At 41.8% G+C, this 24,403-nt stretch overlaps 1 protein-coding gene across 1 annotated transcript in view; it reads left to right on the forward strand.

Moving 5' to 3' along the window:
• Window positions 1-16,892: 16,892 nt before the first annotated feature.
• LOC142952089 (ankyrin-3-like) overlaps window positions 16,893-24,403 on the forward strand; it is an 82,446-nt gene continuing 74,935 nt past the window's right edge. Inside the window, exon 1 of the mRNA XM_076094093.1 lies at window positions 16,893-17,009. Within this exon, the coding sequence (XP_075950208.1) occupies window positions 16,893-17,009 (117 nt within the window). The remainder of the gene's footprint in view (window positions 17,010-24,403) is intronic.

Consider the following 24,403-nt stretch of genomic DNA (forward strand, 5'->3'; position numbering starts at 1 on the left):
TTCTCAAACAATATTTTGCAACCACAGTGAGGTTGGAGTTTTGGGTGTGTTATGCAAGTGGCGACAGCAGAAAGTGTCTTTTTTCACGCTAAACAGTTTGTGCAGTCCGTGTTGTGTGTGTGTTTGTGACAGTAATGTATCCTCTCTATATTCTGAAGGTTTTTACGCATCATTAGCCTGATTTATACAACATTTTACTACTCAAACATGGCACCATTCAGTGACTCCTTTTGCCATGTACGGAAGCATCTGAATCTGTTATGATTCTCATTTGGTTCAGGTTTTTATGTTTACTACTCCCTCCCTTAATTATATGTATGTAGAGAACTGCAGTGCTGCCACTGTCATGCACATGTCTCACAAGCACTCGTGTCCTGAATGGTTCCTTTGCAGAGACGACACATATTGAGATGCACAAATTGAGACATATCTAGCAGGCGTGAAGTTGAACCGCATGCTTGTTTGTGCTCTATGATGGAGTATCTCCACTTTGGACTGAGCTTCCTCTCCCCCCTGCGGTTGGTGCTGGGTGGAGTCAGACAGGTTACTCTATACCAGGGAGTAATCCCAGCTGGAATGCCCGGTGCACAGCAGTCCATGGGCGTGGAGCTGGCTGCCCTCCTGCACGGTTCATCATTCCCGTTGAGGCAGACATCGCCGGGGAAACCCGATAACTCCTACGAGCCGTTGATAGAGTTTGGCCAGGTTGTACTATGGGTGCCATGTTGCAGACACTTCTCTGAAAGCAGGAAGTGTTGGCTGTAAAGCGAAACATTAACTGATGAGATGCCCCATTTTAAAATTCTGCTGGCTTCAGAAACTCAGTAATATTAAAGTCAAGTAACACCTCCTGGCACGATGTACCGCTGGAGTGAAAACAGGGGAAACCATTCAGCAGCCACCAAGGAAGTTTATTAAAAAGTATTTATCATTAACACTGGTGGTCACAGAGTTAGCACTAGTGCTAACAAGCCAGTTTTAGCTTATGTAGACTGTGCATTCTACGCTGTTGTCTTTTGTGTTTTTGGGCTTCCTCAAGTTGGTAGCATGAGTAGAGTCAGAGCTCTGTGATATTTGGAGTGTAATTGAGGAAATGTGTCTTTTAAAGGGATCCTGACATGTTGCTTTCAAACTCTGAAAAGACGACTGTGACTCATAGTGACAGCGGGGTGGTCATTCAGGGCTTCAGGACTCCTCTCTGTGTGAAAGGTTACAGTAGATGGAAAAACACATCAAAAAGGTCAAGAGCTTGATTCAAAAAGCACCACTCTACACGGTGAGAGCGTACTTTGTAGTTCAGCCTCATGCTGAGTCCACCGAGTGTCCTTGAATCCCAGAAGAAGAAGCCCACAGACGGAACGTAATGCAACCAGTTGATATAGATGAAGGGACGATGAGAAGAAGAACACAGGAGCCGACTCAGCGTTATTACACACAGCGCCGCAAATTATTCCAATTCATCATGCAGTGATTTTCGGCCCTCCTACCCTATTTGTTGTCCTGGTGGATACTCGGCGTACAGTATAATGAAGCTGAAGATATTCTTTGGGGGGAGAGTTGCTGCCAGCGTGGTTCTTTAGAGCCAACATATTGTGTTTTGTTTTTGCTGAGGCAGCCGTGGAGCAGAGTGCTGCGCTTGGCTCGCTTTCTAACACTTCACAGGAACAGGATGAAGCTCTGTTAGCATGGATTGTTTAATGTACAGCTCTCTCTCTCTCTCTCTACCCCCTGTCACACACACACACACACACACGTAGAGACACAGAGGAGTTCATTGGAGGTGAACGGGTTGAGAAAGAGGCAGAAACAAAGTGAGATGGTACAACTTATTGGCCTGGACTCGAGGATTCAGTTCCAAGTGTATATTGCTGTGTTTGCCTTGCTCAGCAGTTGACTGAGACCCAGGACTGCAGACCTTTTCTCTCTAAAGATCGTTGCCTTTAATCAACTCCTAATCCTCAGCAGGAACAGATATCTGTGCAGCATCCATTAGTATTTACATAGATCTTATAATCCCTCTGCGGCCCTTCATTATTCCTGTTCATCATTTTGGAAAAAAGCATATTTACTTTGGTTAGTGAGCAACATTTATTTGAGATGTGTTTTTGTCCACCTGATGAGTGCAAGTCTAAACTTTACTCTCTTTTTGCTCTGTGTTTGGTCTCCACCAGCCACCAGCTCCTCTCTAACTGTGTGTGGCTGCTGTTTGGTGTTGAACTGGATTTAAGTGTTTTTTTAAACTGGCTTTGTCACTTGAACGTAAATATATGTTGTTTTTGGCATTTGCTGAAATCACTAATGCTCTCCTCTTATCTTATTTTCTTGCTCAAAGGTTTTTTACCAGTTTTTTACGACCAGTTGTCTACCTGCTGTGTGTCAAGTTTGGTCAGTTTTCATACATTTTTACCATTTCAAGCCAAAGGGTTTAATTCCGTACCGCATATTTGTTTCTTCTTCTAGCTCGTAGCCTTTCTGAATTTTTATATTCTACAGTTCTCTTCCCTTCTTTATGGTCTCTTAATCTTCCTCTCTTCTCTCTCCTCTGTTTCATCCGTCTGCCTCTTTTCTTTGTTTCCTGTTTCTATCTTCCTTGTACGTACGGAATAATTACAGTACATTACTGCTGACATCAGCATGCTGTTTAAGGGCAGGATTTTCTGTTTTACTACAATCGCTCTGCCTTCTGGTGCAAAGTACGGTGATGTAATGGTAATCAATAGTGAGGAGAGAAACTGTTACAGATACAACGTGTGTGTATAACACTGGAGAGGTCGTGTGTACAGTGTGAATGCAAAGAATTGCCTGAGTATGATTTGGTGTGATACAGTTAGCGGTTCACTCGGGGCTAAAAGGGTTGCAGATGTATCTGCTTACAAAGGAGAGGTAAGACCTTCTTCACAGCGGTGAACATATTGAGCTAGTACTCATTTTTACAGCTTATTCCCAGGGCTCATTGCAGTATGTTAAAAAACAACCCCAAAGCTTAAATCGTGATCTTTATTTGACGTGTGGAGCTGGCGTAGCAGGTATAAAAGTAATAAATCCCATCGCTGAGTGAGCTTATTGCTGAGAGAAGCCTCCTCTAGTGTTACCTTGTGTCACAGACCGTAGTGAAATGTAAAATGTGCACAAACGGCATGTAGCCGGTGAATTAGCTTAATGCTAGAGTGACTGACTAAGCAGCGGCAGTTTCAGAATGGTTTGCAGAAAAGCTGGCAGAGTGTCAGCGATAGATCACCGTTCAGGACCTACACCAGCAATACAGTAATATAGCTCTACTCACATTCAGTCATGACCAGCTGTAGTGTACGGCTCCCATGAGATGAATCCCTGGAGTCAAGACATGATAACAACAACAAGGCAAATGTATGTTTATTTCTAAATTAGATAAGATAGATCTTTATTTATCCTGAGGGAAATTGTTGTCCAGCAGCTGCAGAACAAAGTAGGAACGAGCGAAATATAAAATATCTAATAAAGGTGCAAGTATTAAAATATCAATTAACAGATATCCAACATTCACAAAATGTGGCTAACAGACAAAAAAATCTCAAAACAAATACGAAGGATTTGATTTAAGTCCCTCTTGTAACTGTACACCGCTCAAATATTCTGTTTAATGTAAGACGCTCTAACTGAAGTTTCACTGGGACTTTAAGTTTATGTTCTGCGTGTTTATATGCTGCATTCTAATTATTATTTTTGTGCCTGTGATGTTTCCTTGGCTCTGGCAAAAACCTCTTTGACGGGCGAAAATAATTCCTGTACAGAGGAAAAACCCCTGACCTAATGTTAATGTTACCTCGTGGTATAGTTACTATTTGGTTGAACGATGCCGGTGTGACTGGACATGCACACACGCTTTGGTGGGTTGCAAAATGAAGAGAGCAGAAAATTCAGAGTATTATGCATTAATTCTCCCGCATGTCATCACTAAAGCTTCGTGTGCTCATATTGCAGCTGCCTGACCAGTGAACTTGTTTCTCAAGTGGCAGCCGCACTTGTGCCCGAGTTCAAAGCACTGGTTCCGGGCCAAACTGGGCCATTACTCCCACTAAATCAAGACCGTTATGTAATCAGTACCCCATGTCAATTGAATTCAACAGGGTCTAAAGATACATTTAGATGTAATTGATAAAAGATTTTCATTTTTGAGAGTTTCTTTAATCGCAGCTCGTGAGCACAGTCCCTGATTATTTCATGGAGTCAGAAAGCAGATCTGTTGACAGAAAGTGTTGTGTGCTTTACACCGTTGGCCTCTTACCAAACTGTAATGAAGCTTGCCCAGCAGAACAAATTCCCCAATCTCCAAAGTGCATTCAGAGCATGTAAGGGAGGGGGGGGGGGGGGGATACAAGGTTTGGAAAATATTCAGAAAATAGACCACCTTCCATTGAAATAAAATGACAGGAAGAGGCTGACAGTCAAACGTACAAAGCCTGGAGTTCATGCTCGGAGCTCGGGTGAAGGCTAAGTGGAGGTGCCAGACGGTAGTATGATGATTAGGCTAATGTGACTCTGTAGCCATGGCAACAGGAGCGTGCAGAAGATGATAATTTCAGAGGAAACATCCGTCTCTCTTGCTCCGTATTTGTCACTGAACGTCAGTCTTTCCCTCTCTTTCTCTTCCTGTTTCTCCACCCATGTTTATTTTTAATCTCTCATTTATGTCTTTTCTTTCTCTTCCTTTGTTCCACGTCCACCATTGCTTCCTCCCTGCTCGTCTTTCTTTTTAAATTTTTTGCTGACACGTTGATTGCCGCTTGTTTTACTTCCATGACAGTAGCGAGGACAGACGGACAAAGGCAGAAAGATGGACAGTAGGTCAGTTATATCGGTCAGACATCTTAACCCTTTAAACCCACACTCCCTTTATTTACACACCCTTAACCGCACTACTTAACACAAATTAGGCTGCTTAGAAATGCTTTCATTTGGCAGACGAGTAGTGCTACACTGAAGTGGAACCCTTGCCTTTGTCCAGACCTTTGAATCTGCCCTCTGCACCGAGTTGAGCGACACATCCGGCATAAATGGCAACATTGAAATAATGAAATCAATTAAAAGCTAGCCTGTGATGATAGCCACCAGCAGGCAGCCAGCCCTGGAGGGACTGTTATACTGTGAACTGTATTACTTATTAATAAAGCACTATTTAAATTGGAACCATAACTTTTATGTTACCATACTTGATGACCGTTTTACAAAAGCAATAGCTCACTTCATTCTGTGATGTGGCAGAACAGATCCCCTTAGCTCTGATATAATCACACCACACCACCACCTTTAGTGAGCTATTAGTTTAACATCGCATCCCACAGCAGCTGGTTAGCTTAGCTTAGCATGAAGACTGGAAACGGGGGGAAGCAGTTAGCTCGACTTTGTCACAAGAACAGCCTACCGGCACCTCTACAGCACACGGTATGTTTTATTCCTTTCATCTGTACAAAAAACACAGTTTCAAAACGACAATAAAAACTTTCCCAAAACGTCAAAATACACCTTTAACAATGGGTGGAAAGTTTGAACAAAAACATTTATTTTGTCATTTTTAAAATGTCCTTATGGAGCAGATATGTTCCCATCATGCTTTGGAGGATGGTGTGCTGCAGAGTCACTGAGTTAATCTGCGATGCTGCTCCGCTGTAACGACCTCGTGCATTAAAGGCAGAAGATAAAGTAGAAATGATGAAAGATGAAGTGAGAGAGGAAGAGGAACAAGTGCTGCAGTGATGTGAGGAGAGGCAGAAGGCAGAGGGGTTTCTGGACCAGAACACTCAGAGTACTGGCAGGTCGCCTGCTGGAAATACCCAGACTGTTCCTCACACACACTGAGACGCACGTCATCATTGTCTGCATGTGTGTGTGTGTGTGTGTGTGTGTGTGTGTGTGTGTGTGTGTGTGCGTGCGTGCTGCTAATGAAGGCAGTGTATACTTACAACTAATAGTGCCATCATCAATCATGTCATGTGACAACCTGCTTGTTTATTGCTGTATGAATAGCATCCTCAAAACAAACAGAACATCATCAAAGAACCAAGCATGCCCTCTCTCTCCCTCTTTTACTGTTTGTCTATTCGTCTCTGTCACTTAGACACACACACACACACACACACACACACACACACACACACCAATATCCAGCATGTAAAATCAGCACAAAAACAGCACCCATGTGAAATAAAAGTATTGGTTTCATTGCACAAATAGGTGCAAACACAACTTTTTTTAAGCTGACTATATCCTGTAAAACCCACAACATTAATATTACCACTAATAATAATATTGATGTCAGTGCAGCAACTGTGTCTAAATCTGACCTTCATCCCTTTAGCTCACGTTGGTTGGGCGCTCCAGACTTTATGCATTTCCTGAGAGTTATTTAAAAAAAGAAGAACATGACATGACATTACATCTTTATAGTCATATATCACACATTAGTTTCAAGGGGCTCTACAATCAAATACGCTGCACCGGCCCAAATATTACGTCGTCCCTTAAGCTTGTGTTAACCACAGACCTTATGTTAGGCATCTAACCAAGAAAATATTCAAAACCTGCATTGATTTGGAGACGAGAGAACTGGCAGTGCAGAAATACAGATTCATTTGGCGGTTTTTAGGACTCAATTCAAAGTGTGCATAAAGAGGAGTTAGTAACGGATGGATGGGTCAAACAAACACAGGACTTTCACCCAGACGACCGCTGTTAAGGTCCGTCATTGACTCTTTAAAACTTGCTTTTGTTAACTTATGTCACGTATGTAATGTACTCAACTGACATTAAGAAACCCGAGTTACGTTACAAACATATTTCTTTCAACCCAAACCACAATCTACTCTTAAATAAAGTGCTTTTATTGCCTTTTAAAACCAAGTAGTCGTTTTAACCACGTGATCAAAACTGCGACCATTTCACAACTTGTCACCTGTCGCTCTCGAATGTTGATATATGACGTTCCATACAGCTGCGCATGCTCATAATCATTTATTAATAAAGGACTTAAATAGCCGAGTTGAAAAGATCATTAGCTGATTTTCTCCTCCTTCATCACCTTCATTTTCCCGTCTCGTTTATCTCTTTCCTCATCAACGGTGCTTTCACTTCCCCATTTCTCATTCCTTTCTTTTTTTAACCTACTACTACTCCTCTTTCCCCCCCATCCTTCCACTCCTCCTCCTCCTCCAGCTTCTCCAGGGTCATTTGCATATGCACCAGAGTCAGGTCAGGATACCCGTCCTGAAGTGGCTGCATCCTGTTGCGTGGGTGTGTGTCTGTTAGTGTGGAAGAACATGCTGCGTATGTGTGAATGCAAGGATTGGGAAGAGCTATCGGTATCTATAATGGAAAGTTCATGTCTAATTAACCTTTAATAATGTCAGGGAGGGTTGTCATTCCACATGGATTAGAGTACAGCTTCAACAGTGTGTGTGTGTGGATAATTTAGGATTTATTCCGCAAAGACGACCAGATGAAAGTGTAATGTATCCAGTGTAATTTCACTTGATCCTCAAGGAGGTTTCTTTGAGTTCTCCTCATTACGCTGAGTGATCACTGGGGCTTCTACAGTGCTGCTGAGCCTGAAATATGTGTTGAATGTAATATCGTCTTGTTACGAGGCTAAAAATAAGATGTACTGCGTGTACTCTTGTTATAAGGGGACTGATCAGACCCAGAAGTTATGAAACTTGCATCATTATTAGATTCAAGGTTGTAAAACATGAAATAAACAGCAGCTTTTGCTTCCATGAGTATTTAAAACATCTTGGGATGAAACTTACCAGAAAAATATCTGTCAACATTTCCCACAGTCGTCGATTTAGATGGCTTGTTTTATTCAACTAGTCTGCTGTCATACATTACAAAGAAGAGCAACAAATCCTCACATTTGAGTGGCTGGAACCAGCACATGTGTGGCAATGAAAAATGAATTAAATCAAAATACTAAAACAGTAAATAAGTTGCTGCTCACGTGTGTCATATAGAAATGACTGTATGTTTTGTTGATTGTTTACATACAAAAAAGCCTCATCCTGTTTGGAGTTTATGCTGAATATGTCACTTAAATGATCAATCAATTGTACCTTCATATGTTATATTTAAGGCTTTATGTCATTATTATCTTTTCACTTCCTATGATCTCAAATGTCTGTAATAAATATACAGAAACAATAAATAAATTCTGTCAATTATTGGCAAAGCAGAGTTCTCCCATTCCATAATGAGATCTACCTGTTGCTGTGGAGGGATGTGAAGTGTGAAGGGGGCGTGATGTGGTTGGATATAGGCCCCGGCACGGCGGAGGGATACTCGGCTCGCAGGTGCTATTTGTGGCTCGTGTATCCGGTCGCCTTGGAGACAGCTGGCAGAGCGCCAGCAGGAGACCGAAGTTGACCTCACGCAGACAGACAGGCAGACAGACAGGCAGACAGGCAGACAGACAGACAGACAGGCAGACAGACAGGCAGGCAGACAGACAGACAGACAGACAGGCAGGCAGACAGACAGACAGGCAGACAGGCAGACAGACAGACAGACAGGCAGACAGACAGGCAGGCAGACAGACAGACAGACAGACAGACAGACAGACAGACAGACAGGCATTATTGTGATAATTACTAAGTAGCATATCATAAAGTATCATAAAGTATCACATCTTTGTGCCCAGTAGACCACATAAAGAAGCATCAGCATGTCACATCACACTGTATCTGTTGCATCTGCCTCCTCCATTACGTCATTTGTAGAAGCAGGACTTTCTGGTTGAGATGTCATCATTCTGCTTTGACATTTGGGAATGAATCAGCTGTATTGGCGCTGGAGGACAGAGGGAGGGTGGATGTCTTATTTCCAGCATTACAGCGGTCTGCTCTTATGAATTCACCCGCGATGTTGATGGACATTTATCTCTTTTTATGGACCGTCTGGGCCGGCCACACCCAAACGGCCTCTCGTCCTATAACACGATCTCCTCCTCCTCCAACCGTCATCCAGCAGCCACTTCAATATCATATAATATAAGAGCACTATGTGCTTATATGCTTCCTTATCTAGTTAAGTCACAGCATGTCAGATATCTGTGTTCTGCTTGGTCAGTGTTGACGGAGTGAGGGAGGAAGAAATAAAGTGTGTGAGAGCGACAGAGACGACAAGAGACGGAGACACTATCAGACACAACAGAGAGAGAGAGAGGCCATGTTACGTCTGAACAATAAGAACACGCTGTCTTAGACGTGACGGCTGAGAGTCACCTCCAGGGCTGACTGTCTGATTTATTTTTATAAGAGTCGGACGAATACTGTCACGAGGCCAATATCAATATTCATAATAATGAATAGTATATTGTCTGATAAATACCTGTAATCGTGCAACATAAACAAAAAAATTCTTTAGTGAATAAAAGATGGTGATCAACATAGAAAATGCATTTTATACATAGGGTTGTTTCATTTATATAAACAGATTTAAATGATTATTATGAACTGTAAAACTGTACTCAGACACATAATTATGTACATACAAAAAAATCAGCGTATGTATTCCTGTCAGATTTTCTCAATTATAAATATGAGTCGGACTGTAGTTCATGTTGAGTGGTTCGTGTCTGCAGCTTTCGTTACTTTTTTTGGGCACTTGGGGGCAGCAGAGGAAGCTGTCAACTCATATTTGATATACAGTAATATCTCCTTTTTTAGTTATTATGGCAAACTTGTTAGCAAAACAATGTTGGCATTAATTTGTGTCAACCTGGTGAATGTACGTCCATCGTTCACGCTTCTTTTAGCTCTGGTTTGGTCTCCACCAACTCCTGAGCTGCTCTTTAGCTGCTAAAAGCTCCACTATGTTTATTAGCTAGTTTATTAGCTGCCCGCTGTTTGTTACTGAGCAGGTAAAGTTATCAGAGCTTTTTCATTAAAAACAGCTGCCTCATGCTGTTGGAAACGAGTTTGATGAGAGCAGTCATTTTGAGTCTGTTTGTAATTGCATTGTGTCTCTTCGTAGTCATGTTGTGTCTCTTTGTAGTTGTTTGGTGTCTCTTTGTGGTTGTTTCGTGTGTCTTTGTAGTCATTTTGTGTGTCTTTCTGGTTGTTTTGAGACTAAAGTATGCCAGAGTCAATGTCTCTGGTTTTGTTCATTCCCATATCAGCTGTTCCTGAACATGCCTGTGAAAACGCAGGAGCGCTGCAACAATAGGACGTCTGTGTGTCCTGTTCTCAGTGATAACGGCTCCACAATCGGCAGGTTTACAGGTGTTTGGACAAGATAAGGAACAAATAGAGATTGACATTGACACACAGAGATAATTCACACCAATGCAGGGAACCACCACACTATTTCATCCCACACTTCATCCTCAAATCTAGTGAAGGAAATCTGCTGATGTGGTGAGATGGTTTTATTTGCTTCTGTACATTTAATAATAAAATAATAATACATTTTATTTATATAGCGCTTTAAAAGGCACTCAAAGACACTTTACATGTTAAAAACAGAAACAATAGAAGCATTTATAATAAGAACAAAATATACGACATAACAGTAAGAAAAAAATAAATAAAATAAAATAAACATGAAAAGAAAGAAAGAAAACATACATGACTGACTTTAGAGGTTAAAAGCAGATTTGAATAGGTGAGTTTTAAGTGCAGTTTTGAAAGTGGCAAGTGACGAAGAATGTCTGAGGTGTTGGGGCAGGGAGTTCCAGAGGGAGGGGGCAGCAACGGAGAAGGCCCTGTCTTTGTATCTCTGAGTGCAGTAAGTTGTGTTGTTTGTACTGTTACAGAGAAGAGCATCCTGTCTCTATGCTCGATATTCTGTTGGGAGTTGTTATTAGATATTCAGGGTTAAGAAGTACACCAATTACTGACACATGATGTCTTCAGCTTCTAAGTGGAGCTTGGAATCACAGCGAAGCCGCATGTTGAGAGGCTCTTTATTGCATGATAATGATGTTCTTTCCTATTGAATCAGGATATTGTGGTGGGTCATAATGCACGGCAAATGAGATCTGACCAACCGGATGTAAAAGTTGTTTTTGATTTCACTGAGCTCCAAACTGTTACCACATAGTACTTACACAACGAGTCCCTGAAAGTCTAGAAAATCCCATTAAAGTAATTCCACGAGGTTGACGTTAATGGAACATCAGATAATAAGACGCTAATGTCCTGATGTTGTAATCGTCACCCACCTGGTGCTCTGCGCAGCCTGAAACAAATCTCAAAAATAACTTTGATCCCTAAAGATGCCCAGCGCTTGCTTTTCCTCTTTGTTTCCAGTGATACTTCCATGATGCAACATTTACAATATAGTAAAATAACATCCTGTTTCATCTTAATTGTTTTGCTACAATCACAATATACATACAGGACTACCTGACATGCCTTGACAACGTGCAGGATTAAGCTCCGTGAAGCCAAGTTACAAAAAGAAGGATCTGTCTGATTCAAGCCAAGAAAACTGCACATTCATGGTATTAAAACAAAATGTCCGGCACAGATCACAAAATCAAGAAAACAGAAATGTAAAGAGAAAAGCTTTATCGACTGCTACAGAGCAGGAGAGGCTGGACATGTTATATGATGAAGAGGAAGATGTTGTAACACAAAAGAGGACAAAACGTATCTATCCATAATAAGAGATGGCTGCTGGTTGTGTGTCTTGTTCCTGTCTTTAGTGCTCTGCAGAGACTTATTGAAACAGTTCAGAGCTCTACATTATAAATAAGCACCAACTGCAACACATGCCGAATTCAATTCAGATGAATTTACTGCTGCGGTTGGTGCCTAAAAATGTCATATTTCAGTCTTATTGGTGCAGTCAAACCGGAGGTAGATATCAGATTAAAACTAGCCTGGCTGGTTTGTAGGATACATGTTCATGGTTAACTAAAGTGACACCGAATTTCCTCTAAAATAAGCCTCATTTCCTGAAGTAACACCAGCTCAAAAACCTCTAACTGTGATTCTCTGTTCTCTTGGTGTGATGCTGCCTCTAAGTGGTCAGAAGATGAACTGCATGTACTACATGTTGTACTGAATCAGAAAAAGAGCATATGTTTAGTTTCATTAAATAAAAGCCATCACGTCTTTAAAGTCATGCACACTGACACAGACTTTAGTATCTCGTAATATTCTCTTGTATTGCACTGATTTCAGCTGAGCGGCAGGAAACTTACGTTTACTGTGTGTGCATTACTTTCACTCTCCCTATATTATATTATATTATATTATATTATATTATATTATATTATATTATATTATACAGCAATTATTAGGGCTGTAACTTGAGGGGCTGAAATAGCTTTGCACCCAACTACCCAATTATATACACGCACATAATTAATGTATGTACACATTCATACATATGTGTGATAATTTGACATGTGCTCTGTAAAGCTGTGCAAGTCCTAGATCACCACTAGAGGGAGCCAGACACCAAAGAATACCGTAAACATCAGTGTTTGTGTTTACAAAGTGTTTGTCCCATACAGTACCATTACCTTTATGTTTATTTCTTTGTTTTTCAACATTAGTTTGACCAATATTACTTCATTTGCACTCACTTAAGAAGACTTTAAAGTTGTTAAGCCTCTTTTTTTGTTGTGGTTTTGTGGTAATTTTGTGTCATTATTATTATTTTGGCCTTTTTGTAGTTCTTTTGCGTCTGTGGTAGTTTTTCCCTATTTTGCAGTTGTTTTGAATGTCTTTGTGTTTGTTTTGTGTCTCTTTGTAGTGGATTTGTCTCCGTGTAGTTGTTTTGTGTCTTATTGTAGTCAACTTCTGTATCTTTGTCATCATTTTGAGTCTCTTTGTAGTTGATTTATGTCTCTTTGTCGTCATGTTGTGTCTTTGTGGTTGTTTGAGTGTCTTCGGGTTAGGATTAGGGTGCATGTCAGAGGGGCCCTCCTTCTGGCATGCATAAACACACTCTCACTCTTTGTTCGCTTCCTCTCGTTGGGTGTTTACTGCCCATCCCTGATCCATTAGTCACAAACAAACACAACCAACTGTCCACATTTGGATTCATGCCGACATACGAGCTGGTGTCTGCGTACAATGTGTGTGTGTGTGTGTGTGTGTGTGTGTGTGTGTGTGTGTGTGTGTGTGTGCGTGTGATTATGAGTGACTGTGTTCTCACTTGTGTGTTTAAAGCCTCCATCCATCAATGCTGTTTTCCGTGCTTGAGTTTTGACAGGATCATGTTTTTTGTGCAAGTGTAGAGCTACAACAAGTCATTTATTTAGCAATAGCTCTAACTGATTTGCTAAGGTTTGCAGTTTTTCTCTATTTTGTATCAGTATATTAAATATCTTTAGGTTTCATACTACTGGTCAAACAAAACAAGCCACTTTAAGATGAGTTGCCTTGGATAAAGTTGTGACATTTTGTAATGATTCATAATAATACTCAACAAATTATTCGATCATCAAAAATCATGCTAATTCAGGCAGATTAGAAAGGATTTTTTGTTTTGATTATGGTTGCAGATCAACAGTTTATCTCTGAAAATTGCACAATGTTGTTATATTCACGTTTTCATACATGAAAGGAGCCTCAATTCTCTGATTGCCCCTCGAGGGCCACACTGTGTTCACCCTTCCATAGAGCTGCATTGTTTCTACTCTGTGGAGGTCTGCAACACACGCTTACCACCACTTGATTAACTGCAGTTTCACAGCTGTGTGCAGTTTGCTGCAGGCGGTAGTTAGCATTCGCTTTGGTTAGAGCAGCAGCAGAGAGACGGGAAGATTGATGAAAGAAAAACGTAACGGAGATGGAGAAAGGGACCAGAGAGGGTGAAGGAAAAGGAGCAGAGAAATATTGCAACACTGGCATCTTTGCTGCTGACCCACATCCAGAGCCTGACATTATTCCTGAGTTTCCTGTTTCCACTCGGAGCAGATGCACAGAAGACGAGGGTAAAGTAGTCGTGTCACAAAGACACCACCCGACAGCCAAACTCTTAAACCTTTAGCATCATCTTTTGTAAGGCTAGTTTTAAATTCCTGATCCATGTAGAGAGAAGTCGCCTGCTGTTAATCCCAGTTTCAAGACAGACTTGAGCGCCTTTAACAGATAATACATTTAAATCATAAGCTGCTCTTACAGATGCAGATAATGAAGGATTAGTTCAATGAATCCCTGTTACATTTAAATCACTCTCTTACTGGTGATTTATTATGCTGCAGTAACTGCAGTTTGACCCGGGATAAGCTTCAGATGTAGGTGTGCGGGGACATTTCCCTTTGATTATGTCGTGTTTTTAAGTTTGTCGCACGTGTCACAATAAACTGAGCTCATCTAAATTACTTTTTTTAAGACTAGAGCTGATATCCTGAGTTTATACGACTACCAAAACAATCTTTTGCAATACCTTTACAGAAGCCTTTGTCATTGAACAACGATCAGAGTCTACAGACATGCTCGTCTAGTTAGACACAGCCGGGCTTTGAGCTGATGCTGCGTTCCAGACAACTCGGAGGTCTGAAGTTTCCCTGCAGATGCTGCAGTCAATGCCATTCAGGTCCGCTCCAAGTGTTCATTCTCTCTCTGGCTCACAATCAGAGGGAAATATCAGGGGCACAAGCTGTAGAGCAGCTTGGCTGTTACACTTAAAGATTACAAACACAAACACAAACATTACCACTTTTCCTGTGATATTATCATCCTCGGGCATACAGTAAAACAAATATGTCACGTCCTTTAAGCTATTTTAGGCTCAAAACTGTAGTTACTTAACGTAATATCAGAGTAGAAATGCTGATTGTTTGTACAGAGACATCCTCTCCTCTTTGTTATTGTCATCTTTTGGGTGGGACCTCCCTTTTCCAAGTAGCCAATGACAGCTCTCGCTCATCCCAGACAGCCAATAGGAGGCCTGCTCTGCTGTCACATGTCTCTGTCACAATCCTATCCCCTCTCCCATGTTGTTAATATTCAAAGGCTGCAGTCCACCGACATGAGCTCATACCAGCACACACACACACACACACACACATGAGGCACACAATGAGACGTTACACACGTGCAGCGATGCATTGATCACCGTCCTGAACACGCTGCCTGCGAGCTGTGAATGACATCGAGGAAAACATTACAGATCTTCTAAGAACATCTTGGTATTTCTAATTGTTTGCAGGTTTTAGTTCACGAGGCTTTGATGCAAAATCCTTTTCGTCTCCTCAGGCAACTCTGAATTTCTTCGCTTCTCATTAATTTCGAGCTGATGCTTCTTGAAAGTAGCTAATTGCACAGAAATCATACAGGCGTCCCCTCAAGGTATGACTCTCTCATATCGGAGTGTTTCGATTTATTATGAATAATGCATTACGATCTTAATAATTGATCCATCAGCTCACAGCAGCCTGCGTGTACCTTCCTCGTTTACTTCTGAAACTGAAAAAAAGGAAAGCTTCGCCCACAAAATGACCATTTGTATATCAAGCACTCGCCCCATGTTACTTTGAATTCTTGAAGTTTTTCTCGCATCCCTTCACTGCAAATGAAGACGACAATAAAATGGAGAAAAATCTTGAATTAAGTTAAATGAAGACATCGTTTAACAACAGCAAAACGACATCCGTTTACAAACTCTCACATAACTGTCTCATTTATACGGATGCTCAGTACGTCCCAAACACATCTTCTATTAAAGCTCACTGTTTTAAACACTTCGGACTGGTAGTGCAAGACCGTTTATGAGGAAGTGTTTTAAATCTTTTAGCAAAGATGCATGTGTTTGTGAAGTAGTGAGCATAATAAAAAAATGTAAATAATCACGTTTCGGTGGTAACAAATGTATGAATATGTTTGATATATCAGTACATTACATTTTGTTTCTTGTGCTGACTTACTATTTTATGTTTTTTATGGAAAACTGTGATAAAAGTAAATTTAGCTCGGTGCGAGATGGATTCATCATCAGCTCTTGTTTTGGGTGGAACAGTTCAAGACAGAGAAGAGGCTGAGTGGAAGAAGTTTCATAACAGGAGCATCATGGCTGCACTCTGTTATACTAGACACCCAGTGTGTGTGTGTGTGTGTGTGTGTGTGTGCTGTAAGTACCCAGTGTGAAGTATCATCCTCCCTTTTTCTCTCAACCAGCTGGTACTAAGCAGAGGTATTCATCCATCCCCTCCTGCCTCCTCTTTTTTTTCTCCTGCTGTCCCAGCTGCTCTCTCTACCTCTCTCTCTCTCTCTGCCTCCTCCTTTCTCACCCTTCCCTCCTCCTCCTCCCCCTCCTCCTCCTCCCCCTCCTATCTCAACCTCCTTTCCATCGTCATTTCCCTCATATGTCCCGGCGAGACGTGTGTACATAGAGGATGGCTCAGTGCTCAGGTGCAGGCAGCGAACTCTGGGAACCAGTCTAGCAGGCAGCAGGACTAGTTTATTTACCCAGACGACAGAGCACTCTGCTGGGGTAAGGGTCTGGAGCTTGAGCCTCTTCTTGGACCTCCATCCTTGGAGCTCGAGTGTAACTTTTTTTTTAATCAAGAAGACAATTCCACCAGACTGCGGAGCGTATATATATTTTGTATTTGCTATAACTGGCACTTGTTTTGCACTTTGCGCCCTGAGAAGTGGAAGCAGCTGCCTTCACAGCGGTGGAGTATGTCTTGTCTCTGCCCTGCTTCAAACTGGTCCTCTGCATCTGCACTGTGCTGCTAAGGGGGACAAGGAACAAAAGACTGAAGGGAAATCTCAAAAAGCATTTCCCTCTGACACACCTGTGAGGGCTTCCTTCTCTGACAAAAGCCCAGCCGAGGATATAGGAGGAACAAAAAGATAATTAGGAGCTGAGAAGAATCGGGCTAAAGAGCAGACTTTGGCTCCGTCCCTCCCTCCCCTCCGCCTTCTCCCACCTGTGAGGATTAATTGGACCAGAGCAGCATGGCGCACGCCGCCTCGCAGCTGAAGAAAAGGGCGGATGAGAACCTCAACGCCGTGGATGATGAGAAGGAGAAGAAGAAGGCGGCGAGGAAGCGTTCCCGCGAATTGAAGAAAAAGGTAGAGGAGGAGGAAAGGAAGGAAAAAAGAAAGTAATGGAGGAAAAAGAGCTGACATGGGGGGGGGGGGGATGCTTGAGACGAGTCGGTCTAGTGGAGTCTCTTTTGTCATTATGCAGCCTCCTCACACACACACACACACATTCATGCACATACACACCCAGTGTGATAAGAGAAGGGGGTCCCATTGGGAGTACTGGGAGGGGGGGGGGGGTGAAAAAGACAGAGAAAGATGGATGAAGAGAGCTCACGGACGGGGAAGAAAAGAAAAGACGAGAGGATTAAGCTATAGAGGGCAGATTGGTATTTTAGGCAGCGGCTTTGCTATTAATATGTGAAAGAGACAGTTCACTTGTTCCAAAATATTTCCACTGGCTAAGACAAAAACCCTCTCTCTCATACACACTTTCAATTTTTTTTGCAATAAAAACCTCCTTAAATGTTCAGGTTCAACCCACTTTGATAGGACGCTTGTGTGTGTGTGTGTGTGTGTGTGTGTGTGTGTGTGTGTGTGTGTGTGTGTGTGTGTGTGTGTGTGTGTGTGTGTGTGTGTGTGTGTGTGTGTGTGTGTGTGTGTGTGACTTGTCCTCAGTCACCCCCGCTCTGTTTCTATGTTAACTTTCTTGTATGAAAACATTTTTCATTGTGTCAACTCACTTTAAAATCTCACATAATGTTTCATCTCTCCTGCTGATTTATAATAATGTGTTTTCTGTATATTCTGATGTGAAATGTGAAAAGGAGCCCAAAAAAAAAAATCAGCAGCAGTCACACCCTGCGGTTAGAGGTGGGTTGTTTGTAAGTGCGTGTGTGTGTGCGTACATGCGTCATTGTGCAAGGACAAAGTTAAGACACACACACACGTGAATACAAGGTGATCAATAGGTCTGACTAGTAATCGATAATCACTCTCAGTGCAGAGACGGCTTCATTTAGAGGAAACATCTCAGCTGAAGTCCATGTTGACGTTCGGTGTTTGAATAACTTTGTTGACCTGCGTGTGTTTATTTGACTAACTGGGATTGGGCCTGTGGTCAAAAATCATTTGCCTGAGTGTGTACATGCTGACATTTGGGCTTGTGTGTGTGTGTGTGTAGAGGTGTGTGTGTGTGTGTGTGTGTGTGTGTGTGCTGACTAGCCCGAGGCCATTATTAGTCCGGGGTTAGCCACCTGTCACAAAGAGTCAATACCAGTGACCTCATTAGCATCAGGTCAACATGGGTAGAGCAGTGACTTCCCGTGGTCACAGGAAGTCAGGGACGTAGTAGTTATAATAATAGTCGTTATAGTTATGACTCTTGGCTGTCTTAAGTCGTGTAATGTCGTCACTAAGTGCGTTTTATGTGCATTTTCAATTTCCCGAAAACAGAAACCTGGAGAGAAAAAAATCGAAATATGACAAAATGTTTTTATGTTGTGCCGAGAGGGAAAAGTTGGTTTTCAATAAATGCTAATATCGCAGAAAAGTGATAACGGAAACTTGCCGTAGTGAGTAAATCAAGAGTACAGTAGCCTAGAAGGGACAAACCAAACACTGACTCTAGAAAGGGCCCTTTGTGTTTCTACGTTAGCTAAAGGCCACCACTAGAGGCCACTAAATCCTACGCTCTGGTCCTTTAAACTTCCACTGAAGAGACAAAAACATTCAACATACATGAGGTGATGAATAGACTTCCTCAAATTAATACATGAAACAAATCATAAATTATCATATTTCCATCAAGTTTTCTACATTTTCAGATCTTTTAATTACATCATCTCGTTCCGTCTTTTTCCTCTCTGGCGCTTTAATGCCGCCGCAAACTGTTTATCCAGTAGTCGTTGGAAACATGCAATACTTTCCTTTTCTTTTCCGGATTTTTTTGAAAATTCATGTTCAAATTTGAGCCATAACCCTAAACCGAGTAGATCGGACTCTCAACCTTCCCTTGAGTCCTTCAAATTCAACTATAAAATATGGCTTGCTCGTCAATAGCCTCCCAGAACTTAGCACGCCCAACCGCCTTTAGCAATGTCATGTTGCTTCAGCCTCCGCTATCGATATAGATAGACGTCGTCATTTGTCGGGGAAAATTCAAACCGATGGCGAACAATTCTCCAGTGAGGACAGTCTCCATCTTTAGTTTAAATATGGTTTAGTGGCTCCAGAATATTCATACTTCACTGTGGATTTTCTCAGAAAACGATGATGGATTTGTAATTAATTCTATTCGTGTATCTGCTGTGGTTTCCACCAGTATTGTAAATTACATTACACAGAAACTTTGACACCAGTATTGATTTTGAAAAGCATCAGGATGGATCGATCCTCTTCAGCATGTTGGGAGTGTAATAGATCTACTGCATAGTGACGTCCTTTCATCACACACTGAGAGGAATTCAAGGCAGAACTCTTTGAATTCTGACATCGAGGAAGCAGAACAGCATGCGGCCAGGAATGGAGGAGGCAGGTTTGACCTTGAAGCTGAAACTTGAGCCTGTTAATGCAACAGGTGAGGGAAAACGTGTTGCTGTAGTATTGTGTCTGTATAGGGTGACATTAGCATAGTGTAACAGGAGGGTATCAGCTATCCTGAGCTCACTCAAGGTAAATCTATAACACGCTCTGCCAGGAGCCGTTGGCATCACGGCGCAAAAAATATCCTCTCCCTCCTCGGATGACATCACCTCAATTAGTCTGCCTTTATTTTAGTTCCCCCACTTCTCTGTCTCTCTTATTAGCTACTGTGACTTGGCTTTTTGTCTCCCTGTCAGACCATGTAGATTAAACAGACACTACTCTACAGACACTAGATGTCTCTCCTTTTATCTTCTGCTTCTCTTCTTGTATGTTAAAGGAAAAACAATTCTGGAAACATACATATGTGCTTTCTTTACAAGAGTTACGTGAGGAGTTCGATATTCGATGTGCATTGAGTGCAGAGTTGTTGGTAAGCTTGTTGTTTAACTTTCGCTAGGCTAGATATTTTTACGCTACCTCCAGTCTTTATGCTAAACTAGGCTAACATGTCGTGACTCTAGCGCTGTTTTTGAAGGAGAGTATTCACTTTCTGGCTGAGTTACAAGCGATTAGCTTAGCATAGCATAGCACAGACAATAGCTTACTTCAAAGAAACAAAGAACAAAACAAAACAACATCTAACTAATTAAGTTATATTTAGTTTAGTGTAAGTAGAACAAAGATGATATTCAGCGCTGCATGTAATATCATTCCTTCCATCGTTAGCCTCCCTTTTATTTTACCTTATTTTAGTAATGTATTCCAGGCCTTCCATCCAATGCCGTGAGCAGTATGGTGTGTTTTATGGTTCTTACTGGAAGCTGAAGAACAATAGCCATGCATTACGAGCACCGCTGAGACCAGTGCACCGTGCAGCGCGCTGCCATTAAAGCTATTAGATTGCATTGCTGCAAGCAAACATGTATTATTGAACTACAAGCCGGGCTGTGTATTTTAAGCTGCAAAGCCTGAACAAGTTGTGTCTCTTGTGGCGTTGCTGTCATTCCCGCTTTTTGGATTAGTTGATTGGTAAACTGACTATTGGCTGATTGACCAATTCAATGAGAGGCTGTGTGGCTGGTTGCGTGGGTGACTGGCTCTTTGGCTTGTAGCAAAGCTTAAACCACACATCACAGTCTATTCAGCGCATGTTGGGGCATTGTCTTCTCTTCTTTTGTCTGAAACATCATTCATTTTAAAAACTGTTTAAAACCAATATTGATATTTGTGCAAAAAGCCATCTGTGTGTTGACGTTTTAAGGCGGTAGAAGAGTGTAATGTTTCTCCCAGCAGGGACTGAAAACTGGCAACAGGACAACGTCAGTGTTTGTAACCAAATGAGCTTCAAGGCAGCAAAGTGTAATGAAAACACAAATGTTGGCATACTTTCCCTTCCTCCAGCGTGTTTCCTTTCTCATTTTGGATCTCATGCTCTTCGTGATGGTGTGACTCCAGACTCTGAAGTGAAGCAGTCGGAGGCGCTTCACTGGCACTTTTAAAGATATATGCAGATTCTGTAAGAAAGAAAGAAACAAAAAGTTTATCAAACGGAGCTTAAAGTCTCATTGTATGGATTGCTAGGAAACTTTATACAGACATTCATGGTCCCCAGAGGATCGGGCTCGGCAATATGGCCAAACTCTTCTATCAGAATATCACAATATAGCTGGTAATTCAATAAACAAATAGTCGATATGAAACAAGTTTTGTAAACTCTTGTGTGAATTAGATCATTAACTTTCTAGCACCATCAACAGACCAAATTCCTGCAAAACGAATCACGTTCTTATCGGCCTCACCTGTAGTTAGTGCTAATTAGCTCTATAAGATATATACCTGCTACACATCAGCATGTTAGCATTGTATGCGTTGACGTTAGCACACAGAAGCGGTACACGAATGAAACCACACTGAACAAAGAATAGCACATAGAAAGAAATATCAAAAACACAAGTACTGACATAAGAGTTAAAAGCAATAAATAACAAAGTAAAACAAAAGCGTGAAGTTCTAAAGCACCTCTAGTCTAAGTACATATGTTCTCTTTTTGTTTGAACATGTTCTGTAGGACTTTAAAGTGGCAATCTTGAAGATTTTCACTTAAATGTCTGTTGAGTCACTATCTATCACTGACAAAGGTAACAGAAGGTAACAGAATGATGATTAAGCCGATGGCCCACTGATGAAAGTATTGCAATATTTATATATTTGCAGTACTACAAACCGGGTGTCTGTGGCCACAATCCCTGGAAGAAATGTTGTATTACAGTTTGCACACACGTCTGAAGACTTGAAGCTCATGTATCAACAACAAGACTCAGGACTGTTAAACTCTGAGCACAAATACATTGTTTTCACTCAAATAGTGATTATAAATCAAGTTTTAGGGGTGCCACTTTCAGGAAAATGCAATTTCAACCGAATGAGAGAAATATGTATTTGTAAAAGATGTTTGAGCAGATGAAGATTAGATAATGTTTTCATTGGAGGGGGGGGTAGACTTCCAGCAAAGATCGCACAAAGTGATGACTTGGATGTCTATTATTTTGAAGTGAGGGCGGATGGACGCGCTGCTTCTTCTGAGGTTTATTTTTGGGAAGGACTCGATTCTGGCTTCTTCTTTTTCTTCTTCATCTGCAGCTTCCACTCTGCTCCCCCGTCCTATCTCTCTTTATCTCTCAATGCCTCCCTCCCTCCCTGCATCTCCGTCAGCTGGCAGAAGGTTGTATTGTTCAGCCACACTTCTGCTTCTGGGACTGGGGGGGGGGGGTACAACACACACACACACACACACACACACACACACACACACACACACACACACACACAGGTCCCTTGTGACCAGGCATTGTACCACTTTAATCCCCGGGCATTTATTTAAGCCAAGATTCATATTTGAAGCCCGCTCCTTCTTGCTGCTCTGCATCTCTTTGTCCCTCTACTCCACCAGATCTGCTGCCCATTTTAATATTCAATGCTTTACATTTGTTTTTGATTTCTTCCTGTCGTTTCTTACATTTAAATAGTATGCAGAAGGTTGCATGACGCTTCTGAGAAAGAAAATATTGTCTGTTAGCAGAAAAAAATGTAATTACTCCACTTGTTTGTTGGGGAAATTATTAAATATAAACCAACCTGTGTTACAGTTCAGAAAACCTTTACATTAAAAAGCAGTCGTGCTTGTAAAGCACAGAAATTTGTTTCCTAATAACATTTTCTGCTTCAAATCATACAAAACATGATAATACTATGTTTATACTATGCATCGATAAAGCAACGTAGTGTGAGAATTCATACATTTAAGTTGTTTACTGTAAAACTGAAAAAATATGTATATTGATCAATTCATTGGGAAAATTTACCTGCAACATTTTTGAGAATCAATTATTTGTTTGAGTGATTTTTCAAGCAAAACGACCAAAAATTCCTCAATTGAAACTTAGAAAATGTGAAGACTGTCTGCTTTCCTTTAACTCCCATTAAACTACATCTCTTTGGGAAACTTATTTCTGCCATCAGAAAAAATGCATCATGAGTCATTTTCCAGTTTTAAAAAGGAAAGGAAACACATGTAACGCTTCCTCAAGAGCTCCACATGCCAACACTGACAATCTGAGACGACAAAGTCAGAAAGCAGTAACCTAACTGAGGGGAGAGCCTTTATGAATTATAGAACGACTCCATTATACGGAGCAGAGGAGGAACAGCCGCTGGAGCAGAGAGGAGAATAGAGAGCCGAGATGAGAATCTGAAAGGAGAGGAAGGAGCGTTAGAGGAGGAGGCATGTGGAGAGGGGAGATGAAGAGGTGCTGGATAGGAAGGCAGTCATGTTTTATGCCACCCTCGCGGCACCAGACCTCAATGTTCGCTGTAACACGGCTGTAGAGGGGGTTGCTGCGCCAGTCGATTGGTGCAGAGCCTGCCAAGCATCCTGATTGGTAGATGGGGGACTACGAGGAGGAGGGTGTTTTGGGGGGTGGGGGGGTAACACATCCCCAACATACTGCAAAAAAGAGATAGTGGAGAGCGAGGAAGATGAAATCAAATTAAAATGAAGGGGAATTAGAGAGAGCGTACAGAGAGAGATGGAGGAGAGCGATTGATGAAGAGGAGGAAATTGGACGAGAAGATGAGGATGTTGTTAGTCAGGCTTTTTACCCTCCTCTCCCTCTCCCTGCAGCTCTCTCTTCTCTCTGAAGTTGGAGATGGACAGGAAGAACTGGGCCAGTCCTTTCATTTACACACACACACACACACACACACACACACACACACACACACACATACCCACACACTTCATTTCACTGAACACAACACTGTGTTTTCTTTTTCTACAGCAGATTAGTGTTGAGCACAGTATATTAAATAACGTGACTGAAACGAGACACCTCCTTGTTTGTGCAGCTTCTACAGGCAGAGCTGCTGTCATAGTTGCTGTTGCCCAAATTAACTGAAGTCCCGCCCCTCGAACGCTGACTGGCCAATCAAAGCGTAGCATCATGGCGCTCCGACCAGGGTCCGAAAGCTATCTGGCTCTGATCCACAGACTCTCCTGCAATCGTTTCATCATCTTCAGGCTGGTGTAGTGGATTTGGAGCTCGTCGTGTTAAACGTTGTGTATGTAGTTTAAGTAGAGCTACGGTCAGGGGAAAAACATGGGAGGGGGGGCAGGATTATTTGATGTTTCAACCCCCCCTGTGTGTCTCAGTGGGTGAGGTGTTGATGCACGACACACAGTCACGACAGAGACAGAACGTGAGTCTGTGTGTTTGAGTCAGAGAGTTTACACAAACTGTATTCTCAGGGAGGTAGAGGACATTTTGAAGGTGAGCAGCAGGGAGGAGGAGACCCGCCAGGATCAGACAGACAGAGGCTCGCACACACAGTTCACTGGA

This window comes from Anarhichas minor, unplaced genomic scaffold (assembly GCF_050575085.1).
Source record: "Anarhichas minor isolate MPS153535 unplaced genomic scaffold, ASM5057508v1 ptg000017l, whole genome shotgun sequence".
Lineage (NCBI taxonomy): Eukaryota > Metazoa > Chordata > Actinopteri > Perciformes > Anarhichadidae > Anarhichas > Anarhichas minor.